Below are 15,515 nucleotides of genomic sequence, written 5' to 3' on the forward strand. Positions count from 1 at the left end.
GGTGTGTGTATATATATATATATATATATATACAGGGGCATCTCAATAAATTAGAATTTCATCGAAAAGTTCATTTATTTCAGAAATTCAATTCAAAAAGTGAAACTCTTATAGATTCATTACACACAGAGTGATGTATTTCAAATGTTTATTTCTTGTCATTTTGCTGATTATGGCTTATAGCTAATGAAAACTCAAAATTCAGTATCTCAGAAAATTAGAATATTGTGAATAAGTTCAATATTGTAGACTCCTGGTGTCCCACTGCACTCCGCCAATTAACCTAAAACACCTGCAAAGGGGTCCTGAGCCTTGAAATGGTCTCTCAGTCTGGTTCAGTAGGCCACACAATCAGACTGCTGACTTGACGGTTGTCCAGAAGACAGTCATTGACACCCACCCTCCACAAGGAAGGTAAGCCACAGAAGGACATTGCTAAAGAAGCTGGGTGTTCACAGAGTGCTGTATCCAAGCATATTAATGGAAAGTTGAGTGAAAGGAAAAAATGTGACAGCAAAAAAAGGTGCACAAGCAACTGGGATAACCGCAGCCTTGAGAGGATTGTGAAGCACAGCCCATTCAAGGGTTTGGGGGAGATTCACGAGGAGTGGACTGCGGCCGGAGTCAGTGCTTCAAGAGCCACCACACACAGACATGTGTATCCAAGACGTGGGCTACAACTGTCACAACATTCCTGGTGTCAAGCCAGTCCTGAACCAGAGACAACGGCAGAAGCGTCTTACCTGGGCTAAGGAGGAAATGGACTGGACTGTCGCTCAGTGGTCCAAAGTCCTCTTTTCAGATGAAAGTAAATTTTGCATTTCATTTGGAAATCAGAGTCTGGAGGAAGAGTAGAGAGGCACAGAGTCCAAGTTGCTTGAGGTCCAGTGTGAAGTTTCCACAGTCTGATGTTTTGGGGAGCCATGTCAACTGCTGGCGTTGGTCCACTGTGTTTTATCAAGTCCAAAGTCAACGCAGCCATCTACCAGGACATTTTAGAGCACTTCATGCTTCCCTCTGCTGACGAGCTTTATTGGAGATGCTGATTTCATTTTCCAGCAGGACTTGGCACCTGCCTACACTGCCAAAAGTACCAACACCTGGTTTAATGACCGTAGTATCGCTGTGCTTGACTGGCCAGCAAACTCGCCTGACCTAAACCCCATAGAGAATCTATCAAGAGGAAGATGAGAGACAGCAGACCCGACAGTGCAGACGAGCTGAAGGTCACTCTCAAAGCATCCTGGGCTTCCATAACACCTCAGCAGTGCCACAGGCTGATCACCTCCATGGCACGCCACAATGATGCAGGAATTCATGCAAAAGGAGCTCCGACCAAGTATTGAGTGCGTACATTGACATACTTTCAGTAGGCCAACATTTCTGTATTAAAAATCTTTTTTTTTTATTGGTCTTATGTAATATTCTAATTTTCTGAGATACTGAATTTTCAGTTTTCATTACCTGTAGGCCATAATCAGCAAAATGAAAAGAAATAAACGCTTGAAATACATCACTCTGTGTGTAATGAATCTATATAATATATGAGTTTCACTTTTTGAATTGAATTACTGAAATAACTTTTCAATGACATTTATTGAGATGTACCTGTGTGTGTGTGTATATATATATATATATATGTGTGTGTGTGTGTATAGATATATCCACCTTAATGAAAGCACAAGTGTGTGTTGCTATATCTCTGTCATTCCAAAAGATTGCACATCAGAAATATTTAGTAAAGTGCATTGTATTTGTCATGCCAACAGTTGGCACATCACAAACATTAACACTGCTTTTACAACCTTTGTATGGCATGTTGCACTGCAACTGTTAAAGCTGAGGTCTACTGTATGATAAATCTCTATCTTTGAGGGGTAACACAACTAGTGTGTGTATCCTGTTTAATAAAATCCCTGTGTGCGTCCAGGTGTCCGTGTGTGGGTGTCTTCTGGTGAAGTGCGCATGCGCGGGGCACGGTGCGATGCGTGGTATTACTGTCAGAGAAAGTTGCAGGTGTTTTACGGAAATACAAACCAGTATTACTGCGAGAGGAAATTAAAGGTACACAATACAGTGACGCATATTACAGCCACATACAAGCCAGTATTACTGTCAGAGGAGATTAAAGGCATATTACCGACGCGCACGCCTCTATTACCACCAGAGAAAATTAAAGGTATATTACGGACGTACAAGACAGTATTACTGTCACAGAAAATTAAAGACACACAATACACGGTGGCAGCCCACGAAGAACGGTCAGCTCAGCAAGTAAGCATCAACAAAAGAAAGGCTGAAAGAAAGAAAAATACGACCAACAAACAGAATGAGGTCAAAGTCCCTTGCCATTTAATATAGACTGTTCCCACTAATGTTTATGCACTACTGTTCTAGCGCCCGTTATTGTAACGGACTAAATGACTAGCGTGTGTGTATAAAATGAGAAGTGTTGGTTTATGAAAATCTGCATCTTCTGTCCATTCAGCTTTAATTTTTTCAGGGCTGTTGGAAACTGGATTCTCCTTTAAAGTTGGTGGGAGTAAGGCAGAAAACCCTCTAAGAGAATGCTACTTTAATAAATTTGCTTTTACACAGAACTCCATCCCGCCTCTTTTTCTCTCTACAATGTCATTTTTTTTCTTATGATTTGAGCGATTCTTTTCACATGTCATGGAAATATAAAGAGTTTATGATGCATTGAGAAAAGACCGAATATAGTCTTTTTGTCCAGTTTGTGACCTCATTAGGCCCTTCTATATTATCGGTCAGTGTGTGTTGATTTTGGCATATAGTGCTTGTCGAGTGTAGTCCTGTGTCCCAACAGGCTATGTAATGGCTACTGAATCAAATAAAATGTCTCTTTGTTGTTTGTCACTTTTTCCCTTTGCTTACTGTATCTATAAGGAATAGTGTTTGTAAGAAGTCATAATTGTGTTTGTTTTAATCACCTTCAGTATTGATCTTGCTAATGGTGTGTGTTTTGTCTTTATCTTGCAGGAAATGGATGAATTTTCCGAGGAAGATGTCAGGGAACAGTTGGCCCTGCTTGGATATAATAATATTCCAAGGCATCGTCTTCTAGAGTTCAAGCAAGGTCAGTTGTAAGCAGTGTATTTCTTAACTTAATTAAATTAAGAATGAGACTGATGTTCTCCCTCAAACTCTCGTCCTGCAGGATTTTGAGAGTATTGTGTGGCTCCCTTAGGGGGTAGTGTTTCTCAACGTGTTTTGGGCCGTGGACCGTTTTGTCAAAATCAAAGCTGTGGATTACCACCTGTCACATTCTCACTGTCATTAAACAGAAAAAAACGAGTAAAGGATGAGGAGTGTATAAAATGAAATTATGAAGGCAAAAAAAAACAATTATTAAACAACCCACTCATGTGCAGGAGTCTACACAAATTCCACCAGCAGCAATAATTAATTTTCCAAACACAGAACAAATGAAACCGAACAAAACCCTAGGCACAACATGATGAACAACACCTATGACACGGTGCACTACAGCCGGTGCAGATGACGATGGTGAGTAGAATTAACCCCAAATGAACAGCTCCCCTGAATTAAATGTATAGTTTTGCCCTGCAAGGTTCCAGTTACTGCGTGAAGGATTGGCATGACTGGGAGAGCTCCTTACACGAAGACATATCCAACCTAGACAAAAATCACACAAACAGGCGGGCACAGGTCAAGCACATAAATCCTGAAACAACTGCTATCCAGTTGTATTTCTAATCCAATAGAGCAGGGGTGTCCAACTCCGAATCTGGAGGGCCACAGTGGCTGCTGGTTTTCCTTCCTGCCACTTTCTTCATTGGGGACCAATTTCTGTTGTGAATTGACTTCTGTTCCCTTCATTTTAATTGCCGTACTTTGAAAGATTCCATCCTCTGAATTGATTTCTTTTTTCCTTAAATGGCAACCAAACAAAACTGAGTTGTGAAGTGAGCCAAAACATGACCAGCTAACTCCAACCTTGTTTCTCTCCAACCAGTTTTTTAATTAGAAGACGATTCTTGTTCTTAATGAAACACTAGGGAGCTCTGCCCCCTGTGCACTTTGCTCGACAATCCCTGGGTTTGGTTAACCGGATATACAATTTAAAGAGATTATTGTCATGGGAATTGTTACAGATTCATGATTTTCACTTTTACTGTAAAACTTCAGTAAAAACAATATTTGGAATTAACTTTTCTTCAAGATCGCATTGAATTTTGATTCTGTGTTTGGACTTGCTTCGTGACAGCACAATGTATAACTGCCTGTGAGTGAGTGTCGTTTCTTTTTCTCTAATAAACAAACCGACTTTTTCAAATGTTTGTTCCTGTGATTTGTTAATTGTCATAGCAAAAGCTATTCTAACGGGAAATGCGAAACGTTTTAATACGAATGGCATATCAAGATCTCATTTTGTGTCTAATGTCTTAACATTGCGGCAACTTTTTTGAACATCTTTATGAAATTCTATTTTGTCTTTTATTTCTGACCCCGACTGGACCTGTGAGGTTTTCAGTTCCACTTGGTCCGGCCTGATTATTACTTTCCTTATTTTCAGAATTTGCACATAAATTATTGTTCTGTTTTTCTTTGTTTTCTCTCCAATGCTTTTGGGTCTCTTTTCGACGCTCTGCTTGCTATTCTTCGCTTAGTCGTTGACGTGTCCTCTAGAACGTATACAATTATTGTCCTGATAAAATTTATAAGAGCTGAGAGCGCAGGAAGTGTATCTGCCAAAAGCATTCACACGACTGAGAGGTTAGATGACCGTGGTCTTGTTTGAAAATGGTTGTAAGTAGGGCGTGACTTGAAAGAATTTAATGGCAAAAGTCACTGTCCTGAGGGACTTGCTTCCAAACGTTGTAAGTATGACGTGACTTGAAAGAATCTCGTGTTAAAAGTCTCTGTCTTGCTGGACTTCATTCCAGAAAGTCTCTTCAAAAAGTCACGTCTCGTCCCAAGATTTTTTTTTATTCTAATAGAGAGACGTTTTTTACCTCCACGGTTTGTTGGTGCTCTCATTCTGCCACAGCAGATATTTTCAAAACCGTTTTCTCTTTTCTAAGAGCACTACTAAAATGTTTTATGGACCTGAGTAGATCAATGTTACTGACACCCTCACCTTTCTTTATTTTCAAATACTGTATGATGGACACAGATTAGCTTGGCTTACATTTTCTGTCTCATTATTGTTTGACTAATTTAAGTAGTGTTGCTACAGCCTGTCGCCAACAGCCACACTTTACTGTAAATGTCACATTACAATTCTCATATTCTTTTTTTTATTTATGTATTCATGGGGGAAAAATACTGTAACAACCCGCAGTGTAAAGAAGAAGAGTTTACACACAGACAAGTGAGTTAGTAGGCCTGAACAGGGCTGTTTATTGGAATATGCCTCCATAATTTAAGTCTCCACTGCTACAGCTTTAATATCTCTGGAAGGTGCCCTAATAGAAATGTCAAAACCCAACCCAAACAGAACTTTGGCAGACTTGCACTGCTCCTCAGTCGCTTTCTGTGATTCAAGCTAATTTTTGGTACTGCTACTCTGAAAGCTACCACGCCGGCTCCTTTTTGTTAGATTTACCCACAGGTCTCCACTTCCAACCTGGTGTCCTCTCTTCATTCTGGGTGGGCATACACTGTCCCAAATACAATTTCAAGTACTCGACCCCGCAAACCTGGAAGGAGAGTCTGAATTGCATTATGTGAATTTCCCCTTGGGATTAATAAAGTATCTATCAGGGCTGCAGGGATTTGTAGCCCATTTAAGTAGTCTATCTATTTCTATCTCTATCTCTATCTATCTCTCTATACCTCTATATCTCAATCTCTATAGCTCTATCTATCTCTCTCTCTCTATCTCTATATCTCTATCTAGCTAGCTATCTCTATCTATCTAGCTAGCTATCTATCTCTATCTATCTCTATCTCTATCTATCTAGCTAGCTCTATATATCTATCTATCTAGCTATCTATCTCTATCTCTATCTATCTAGCTAGCTCTATATATCTATCTATCTCTATCTATCTCTATATCTCTATCTAGCTATCTATCTCTATCTATCTCTATATCTCTATCTAGCTATCTATCTCTATATCTCTATCTAGCTATCTATCTCTATATCTCTATCTAGCTAGCTATCTCTATCTCTCTAGCTAGCTATCTCTATCTATCTCTATATCTCTATCTATCTAGCTAGCTCTATATATCTATCTATCTAGCTATCTATCTATCTATCTATCTAGCTATCTATCTCTCTATCTAGCTAGCTATCTATCTCTCTATCTAGCTAGCTATCTATCTCTCTATCTAGCTAGCTATCTCTATATCTCTATCTATCTAGCTAGCTCTATATATCTATCTAGCTATCTATCTCTATCTATCTCTATATCTCTATCTATCTAGCTAGCTCTATATCTCTATCTATCTAGCTAGCTCTATATCTCTATCTAGCTATCTATATCTTTCTCTATATCTCTATCTATCATTGCTAGACTAACATTCAGAACTTGGTAGGTTTACATTTTAAACTCTCCGATTGTTCCCAATGATCCATAAGAAGGCCTTGATGGTGGTGTTCCATCACGCAGACTTAGAACATGAATACGTTAGAAGCAGCATGTGTCAGCATTCTCATTGGATTAAAGAACTAATGTTGCCAGGGAGTGCCTCTTGAGGCGGACATTAAGTTAAGAGCCCCATGTAGTGAAGGTGTGAGGTTGAAAGGCAGAGAGACCGTGACTTTTAGGAAATGCTGAAAGAGAGAAAGCAATAACTACAACCAAACAGGATCAGAATGAGAAGTAGTAGTGTAAAAGTAAAAAGAGTGTCAGACAGGTCGCTCTTGTGGTGTCTGTTTAAGGAGCCATTTCTTGTGGCCTTATCAGCAAGGAAGCACTGACCAGGTCAGCCCATGGCCCACACTTTGAGGACCACTGCCTTAAAGTATTTCTAACCTACAATTGGGAAATCATTGGTTTCTGCCTGTACAGAATTTATATGTGAGAATCAAAGAAGGCACATTCTTTTCTACCATGTCAAGGATTTTTTTTTTCTCTGCAGCATTTTAATTGCTGTATTTTGTATATTTATTTATTTTTTTAATAGATTGTCAGTCCTAACTTTTTGTTTTCAGATGTGCAATCACCTGTAGGCATGTAATTCTGGCCAGAGGACTGTCACCTGATCGTAGTAGTGATTAGGACTCTCCTCAGTCCATTCATCTCAGATATTTTGTTTTTTTCGGCCATGCGTTATTCACACCAGGCTAATTTGGAAGCTTTTTGGGGATATAGGAGGATATTGGTGTATCCAGGGGAAAGCCATACACAATCATAGAAGTGCATATAGTTCCCATTGATCAGGGAAAAAATCAACTGAATGGCAGCTTGACCTTAGCATTTAAAGATCCTCCTTTGTACGAATGGCGAAGTGGTGGCTGTGAGGCTCGGGATCTGCACTGGCAATCAGAAGGTTGCCAGTCGAATCCTGTAAACGCCAAAAGGGACGCTGCTCTGTTGGGCCCTGGAGCAAGACCCTTAACCTGCAATTGCTCCGTCCTGGGTATGACGTTAATCTGTATCCATCCCTGCATGTAGGCCCTCCAACCTGCAGGGAAAAACTTGGGGGTCGGTGGCAGAATTGTCACTCCAGCCACCATTATATATATATAAAAAAAAAAAAAAACCTCCCACTGGTTCCATTCCATCTGAACTGGTGTGGTGCTGAGGTGTCACCCGTCCGTCGCATGGCTGCACTCGGGTCCTAATCTGGGATCCTGTGTTGGTTTGTCATGTGGTGGGTGCTGTATCAGTGTGTGCTCCTCACCTCTCCTCCTTGTACAAGAAAGCAAAGTGTCTTTAAGAAAATAAATTCCTTTACAAGCACATTTGTAGGATTTTACATTGCGTTTGGACATGAAACAAATTTAAAAATGGATTATACAGTGTTGGTCTTATTTCTAGCCTGAATAACATGCTTTCTCCGGATAAACCTGCATGATTAGATGAACTTGGGTGTAATGTTTGTAAAAATGGACATTTAAGGTATTCTCTGTTAGCAATTTATTATTTTAAATATTAACATTATTTGCTAGAATTTGCATTTCTAATGTATACAATTTCTTTTTAAGACCTTGAGAAACTCATCCAACGTGAAAAAGCAAAGAACCAAACTTCATGTGAGAGGGATTCTTCGCTGCCCACTAGCAGTATAAGCAAGGACACATTGTCACATGGTATTATCTTTATAACAGAATTGTTTTATTGTCACTGTGATCGTTAACATAACAGTTTGTCTTGTTTAATTTTCTTGAATTTAGACCAGTGAGTAACTCTCAAGTTCAGTCCTGCAGGGACATCTGCAGGTTTGGGTTTGTTTTATTTAAATGGACTCTGACCTTAAATAAACATTCTGCCTTTTCTTGTCAAAGCAGAATTTAAAAATTGAGTTTCTATGAACATCTCATAGGAGTATAGCATGTGCTTGTGTGTGGTTTTTTTAAATTCTTTTTTTTATTTTCTGGCTATTTAAATCTTTGCTTGCTAATGGACAGCCAAGTGAATAAGACTGACTAATCCACTCTCCTTTACTATTCAGAGTTGACTGCCCTTTTGTCTGCTCTGCTCTTTATTACTCCAACTTACACAGATGCTTATGCTTTTATTATCTGTCCATTCCGGTTGCTGTGTCTCTGTGATTCCAACAGATGGCTTATCACAACCACTTTTGGTAGTAAAATGCATTGCACTGGTCATTTCAACAGATGGCACATCACAAGCATTAACACTGCTTTTATGAATACCATACCAAATGACATATAACAGAGACAAAAGTATTATATGGTGCACTGCAAACGTAAATACTGAGCTCTACGGTGATTACTTAGATTTCAGCTTGTCTTAGATGTGGTGCTAAGGTGTCACCCATCGCATTGGCTGCACTTGGGTCCTAATCTGGGATCCTGAGTTGGTTTGTCATGTGGTGGGTGCAGCAATGCACTGTATCAGCCTGTGCTCCTAACCTCCTCGTCCTTAGATGGGTAGCACAGCTAGTAGACAGTATTTGGATGCAGTTAAAAGAGAGAACTCCTTAATTCACAGAAAAGTGAATTAAACAGAAGAAAACTGCGGAATAGCCTTTACATGGTATAGGAGATGATTCAGATACAACTCTCGTACTGCAATACTGTTCTCAACACAGAATAAGGCAAGATCACTTACAAGTAAGAATGACCCCTTACTGCAAAACTGAATGAGAGTTTGGAAACCTGCAGCCACAGGGTCTTCCAGGACTAAATTTGAGGACTCCTGATTTAGAAGAAAAGAGGGGAGCTTATAAGTTTTTGGATAAGAAAACCCTATCATATATTCACCTGCATGTTGCATCCACAATGTTTCTGATTGAAAAAGAGATTCAAGCTTAATTTATGTCCATTAAAGGAATACTCCCACCAAAAATAATACATTTTATTTGTTCCTTACCCCATATAGTTTGTAGTGATGGCCAAGAAAAAAAAAAACTTTAGTCTGTTTTCATGTAGAATGGAGATTTCAAAGTTGATAAATATAAGAAATGTCCATGTTGGGGGAAATCTCATGTTGCACAATCCACATGTCAAGTCTATCCAGTTGTATGCTCACAATTTACCAAACGTATGTATTTTCATGGAAAAACAAACCACTTCTGGTCATGAACTAAAACAGAACAAGCTGAAATGCCATCAAGCATTTGAACTGAAGAGCCGCCTCCCCTCCTCATTCATTGGTCGCAAGTCCAGCCCACTACCAGCTTATTCATTGGCTAACTTTGTGCTTCATGTGCAAACTGAACTGATAGGTGAGCACAGCTACAGATTCAAAGCTACAGAAAAGCAAGTTCAAACTTTTACCAACAAGCGAATCTGCCTCGTACCTGTGCATATCTTAAGACGCTTCAACAAGCAGAAGGTCATTTCGCCTCTGTAGCTTTATAGAATGCTGCAAAATAATCCCCAGGGTGTTCCAGTTGTGGAAATGAATGTGAATATCACAACAGGAGCTGGGTCTACAATTCAAGTGTTCATTCTTGTCTGAGCCTGCTCCGTTTTCATTCACTAGAGAGTTTCCCCGAATGTGTGTCATTCAAAAATAATTTAGTAAAGTTGCATGCTTTTGGGATATTGTGAACATAACGACTGGCTGACTTGACATATGGATTGCGCGACACGAGTAACGTGAGACTTTTTCTTGGACGTCTTTATGTTGTTTGCTATCACCATAGAAGCCTATTCAGTCAGAAGCTTTTTATCTCCATTCTGCTTGAAAACCTGACATTTATTTTTTTTTCTCTGCTCTTGCTGTGAAGTACATGAGGTAAGTAGAATATTTAAAAAAAAAAAATGTATATCATTTTTGGAAGGAGTATTCCTTTGAGTATGTTATGCAATAATTTCAGAAAATTTTTTTTTATTATTGTAATAATCAAATGTATTAAGCCTGAGTTGTGATATTTTCAGCTATCCTACTGCAGTGTCAGTTTTTACAGTTTGTGTTATTTCAGGACTTGGCATTAAACATCCATCCGTCATCCAGCCCGCTAGATCCTAACACAGGGTCAAACATGTTCAGTACATGTTAATAGCTGGGAGTCTTTATGTGTAAATGTGTTAAGAATTACAGAAGGTTACAACTTAAAATGTCACATTTTACAGTCATTTCATTATTACTGTATATGAAAACTTGACCTGTACTTAACGGGAGAATAAAACAAACCCCTTTATTTGTGTTTCAGTGGTAAAAAATGCAATTTATTTACGGTTTTCTATATGAATGAAGTAAAATTTGTCTTTAAGGTTTATTTCGATTCTTAAGATGTTTTTTTTTTTTCTCTCTCCCAGAGGAAAACACAACTAATTTCTTGAACGAAAAGCCTCATTGCTCAAAGGATTTGGTTCAACATACAGAGAGACAGGTATGGTAAAACTAAAACTTCATTTCTGGGTTGTAAGTATAAGGAGGGAAATGGAATAACTGGGGAAACTTCCCAGATCTTCTTGCTGTTATTATTTTGTACCATCTCCTTCAGGCTTGAGTAAGTTGGATATTTTTAAAGTCAGTTATTTCTTCACAAAATGGTGTACATGCATTTGCCATGCAAAACTGAGTTCCTAAATTAATTGCGCTCTCTACATTTTTAAAAATATCTTGCCCGCACTGGAACATTACATGGAAAATAAAAGCTTAAAATCTTACCTCATACGTCCAGGACAGTTGTACAGTACTGGTCCGCATCTTGTGATATATATATATACACACACACACACACACACACACAGACATTGTAAAATATTTCAATCGTCATTTTTTGAACAAAAAATACCAATGCAATGAGATTCAGCCATTTTAAAGGAAACCAGCTGTGCATGCCATCTCAGCATTTGCCTTCTTCCGCACTAACCTTTCATCCTCTGTTGTTTTCCTCTTGAAAGACCAAATCACAGTAAACTGTTTTTTTGATTTACTTCCACATTTATGTGAAAACTTGCACAGCGATTAGAAAACCTTTTTTCCTTGAGAAAAATAGTACTCGGTATATGTGATTAAATGATTATTTGCAGATCCCTTTTGACACAAACATTGAAAAACATGGAAGGCTTGTTTTCTTATATCAAAACTTTTTCCGCTTCATCTGTACAATTTTTGTACGCCTTTATTTCTCAGTGATACCCCATTAGCTTTCATTGTAAAGTGCCAGTGTGGGGAAATTTTGTTTTTTACATTTATAGAAAACATTTAGCTATAGAACACAATTTCACGTAGCAAGTGTATATATAAATTTTTTATGAAGAAATAACCTTTGACTTATCAGGAACTTACACAGCTTTACTCTTAAAGGATATCAGACATGGTGGACTTATTATTCAGCACGAGGCATCACAGTGTTGAGACTAAGTGACCTCTGCGGTGGTGTTAGCTCTACAGTGTGGAGCCCTGTTATAAACATGAATTTTAGGAATGATGTGGGTCATTGGGCCCAGTCTAAAATTCATGCATGAGCGCATGACTAACATCAGTGGGACACTGTTTCCCTATCTGAAGCCATGTTGTCTGTATCTGCCTGATGGCTGCTTCTCTGTTGGATCTCCTGTAGCTTCTTCATTGATGTGTCTGTAATGCACATTAAGTTACCAGAGTTAGTCTGACCACTTTTTGGCATACAATGAAATGATGTTTGTTAGCTTGCAGTTTTCATGAAATTCCTCAGTATGGATTGATTTGTAATAAACGCATTTCATAAGTTTGTGTATATCACACTTGGAGGTAACGTTCACTTACTAACAGCTTTTTGTATCCTGGAGTAGTCTTTGCCCAAATCCTGTTGGGCTTTCAGGTTCAAAGTGCACCAGCTGAACTGAAATTTCATTGGCTATGAAGTCAAACTGTTTAACCGTTTCCTTATGAAGGTCCCGTGCTTTCCCGGTCTGAACAACACTCCTGCAGAGCTTGATCCGTATGTTAGACATTCTGTTGCAACACGATTCACCCGTCCCAAGTCTGCACCCAACATGTTAGGTGTGGAAGACAGTCCAAGGAGCAGTGATGGCAGTTTGGAACCGGACACGAGCAGATCAACAAGTCCAGACAGACCACAGACGAGTTTTAACAAACCAGTAATGAAGAGGAAAGTCTTAAGGTAATCTACTCCAGCTATACAGAGCCTATAAAAAGTATTCATGCCCTTGGAAGTTTTAACATTTTGTTCTTATACAACATTGAATCCCAGTGGAGTTAACTTAGATTTTGTAAACACTGATCAACAGAAGAAGATTCTTTAATGTCAAAGTGCATGCTGATCTTTGTGATCTAAATTAATTTAAAAATGTAAAACACAAAAATAACTGATTTCCATAAGTATTCACTCCCTTGAAGTCAGGATTTAGTAGATGGCAGCCATGACACACAGCCTTGAGTCTGTGTGCACAGGTATCTCTCTTTCTTTCTTTCTTTCAGCTCTGCCATTTTATCTCCATTGTTCTATGCAAAATCGCTCCAGTCCTGAAACGATTTTTTTTTTTAAAGTTTTGCTCATGCTGTTGACTCTCGTCTCCCTCTCTCTGGCAGTCAGTTGAATTCAGGATTAAGTGTGAATCGATTGTACAGAATTGCTTAATTTCACTCGGCAATGGGCACGATACGTTCCAGCCACTTCATGTCTATGCCGCTCATGTTGTCAGGCTGGCTGAATGCACGTTGAGGAGATGCGGTCTGATCAGCTGCTGTCTTTCTGCTGCTGCTGCGGGTTCTGCTTGTCACGCTGCGCGTCGATCATTTAAAAGCCTGTACAGCAGCTGTCCTTTTGCCTCACTGCCTTGTCTCGTGTGACGTTAAAGTCTCTCTCGTGGGACGTCAATTTGTCTTCCGAGAAGATCACGTATCGTCTCCTTCCAAGCCTTCCAAGATTTTTTTTTTTTTATAATAGAGAGAAAATCTCTCTATTATAAAAGGAAATACTGGGACGAGACTTTCTCGGAGATCATTTCAACTCCCGTGACACAAGACTTTTGACCAAGAGATTTTGACAAGTCCCACCCTCCTCTCAAACATTTACAACCACGCCAACGGTCCAATCACTCCTCATTCGTGTGAATGCTATTGTCAGACACAGTTCCTGTCGGGGTCGGAAATAAAAGACAGAATAGAAGACAAAGTAGAACGTCGTAAAGAAGTTCAAAAATGTTGGTGCGATACACATGCAGAGCAGGTTAAGATAATGAAAGTACTAAAATTCGAAAGTCTCCAAAACATGATAGTAAAGATTGCATTAGCGCAAACAAACAGAAATTATTACTCTGTGAAATAACGGAACAGCAAAAAGAGATCGAATATATGGACACAGGTGATATGACAGAAGTATGTAGCTATTGTTTGGCTTTAAACTTTCAGTCGGAGACTTGTAGATCGTCTAATTTGTGTTGCCATCAGGGAAGAGTAGTGTTTCTTCCCAATGAAGAGGCGTATCCGCAAGAAATAAAAGATTTGTTGTTTGGTGAAAGTGAAATCCATACACGTGAGCGGCAGAGACATGAATTGGCCAGTGTGTAGAATAGGCCGGCGAGCGAAGCCCCCTAGTCTATATAAAAAAAATAAAAAAAATTGCTCCAGTCCTGTCAGGTGTCATGGCGATCATGAGTGAACAGCCTTTTTCACGCCCAGCCACAAATCCTCAATTGGATTGAGATCTGGACTCTGACTTGGTTGCTCCAGGACATTAGCGTTGTTGTTTTTAAAGCCGTTTCTGATTTACCTTTGGCTTTATGTCTGCTGCTCTTTGTCTTGCTGGGGAGCAAATCTTCTCTCAAAGCTCAGGTTTCTTGCAGACTGCATCAGGTTCTTCTTTTAAGATTTTTCTGTGTTTTGCTGCAGTCATTTTTCCTCCCACAGAATAATGCAGAGAAGAATCCGCACAGCCTGATGCCGCCATCACCGTGTTTCAAGGAGGGGTGGTGTGTTTGTGATAATGTGCAGTGTTTAACTACACATGGTGTTTTAGTCTGATGACCAGAACGTTGTTATATTTTGATGTCATCAGGACACTGCTGACTTCAGAGTCCCCCATGTACCTTTTGCTGAGCTGTGCTGTTTTTTTTTTTTGCGCCCCCCCCCCCCCCTTTTGTATACCACTCTCCTGTAAAGCTGTGACTGATGAATTACCCAGGCAACTGCTATCTCCTGTCCAGTCTGTTTGTAACTCCTTCAGAGGTCTCTCGGTGGTCTTCCTTGTGACCTGCCTATTCTAGCAGATTTACACCTGTGCCATTTGTGAATTTCCCATTGGGATTAATAAAGTACCTACCTACCTACCTACCTTTAAGCCCACCCTTTTTGTTCCATGTTTAATCTAATGGGTATTCAGTAACTTGTCTCCAACCCCTAACTTGTGCTTTTTCATGGAAGTTGCTTGGAGTGTTCACCATACTGACTCGCCACAAGGTGGCCCTACAATCAACTGAACCCTCAGATAGGTGGTCTTCGTTGAACTCGTTCTGTGACTTCTAAAACAAAGTGGCTGCACCAGTGATGTTTTAGGGGTGTCCTAATAAAGGGAGTTAATATTGATGAGATCAGTTACTTTGTGTTTTTATATTCGTGGACAATTTATACTACTTTGCAGAGACCGGTTTTCACTTTTGTTTTTGTTGGTCAATGTCAAGAAATCCAAATCAAGTCCACTGTGATTCATGGCTGTATACTAAAATGAACATTTCCAAGGGGTTGAATTTTTTTTTTTTTTTAGGCCATATGCATTATCAAAATATACTTTGTGGTTTTTATCTTTTTATACAATGAGTTATAATTAAGACCACGTTTGCTCACGCAGGAAACAAAATGGACGGGTTCTCGTTTGTGACGAATCAACTTACAGTGAGGGAGACTCAGGTAATATAAATCTTCGCCTCCTCAATGTCTGTGTGGTTTTTAATGTGCCTGTTCTTTAGGATTTTTGGTCCCAGGGTTGGCATGTAAAAAGA

The 15,515-nt window shown here is 39.3% G+C and overlaps 1 protein-coding gene across 1 annotated transcript in view; it reads left to right on the plus strand.

Annotated features, from left to right (window-relative positions):
* The window catches only part of hyls1 (HYLS1 centriolar and ciliogenesis associated), a 29,301-nt gene that overhangs the window by 5,229 nt on the left and 8,557 nt on the right, over positions 1 to 15,515 (plus strand). The window contains exons 2-6 of the mRNA XM_028820263.2: positions 3,001 to 3,097; positions 8,139 to 8,243; positions 10,884 to 10,957; positions 12,450 to 12,679; positions 15,365 to 15,423. Coding sequence (XP_028676096.2) covers positions 3,004 to 3,097; positions 8,139 to 8,243; positions 10,884 to 10,957; positions 12,450 to 12,679; positions 15,365 to 15,423 — 562 coding nt within the window. The 5' untranslated portion in view covers positions 3,001 to 3,003. The remainder of the gene's footprint in view (positions 1 to 3,000; positions 3,098 to 8,138; positions 8,244 to 10,883; positions 10,958 to 12,449; positions 12,680 to 15,364; positions 15,424 to 15,515) is intronic.

Source organism: Erpetoichthys calabaricus, chromosome 15 (assembly GCF_900747795.2).
Source record: "Erpetoichthys calabaricus chromosome 15, fErpCal1.3, whole genome shotgun sequence".
Taxonomy (NCBI): domain Eukaryota; kingdom Metazoa; phylum Chordata; class Cladistia; order Polypteriformes; family Polypteridae; genus Erpetoichthys; species Erpetoichthys calabaricus.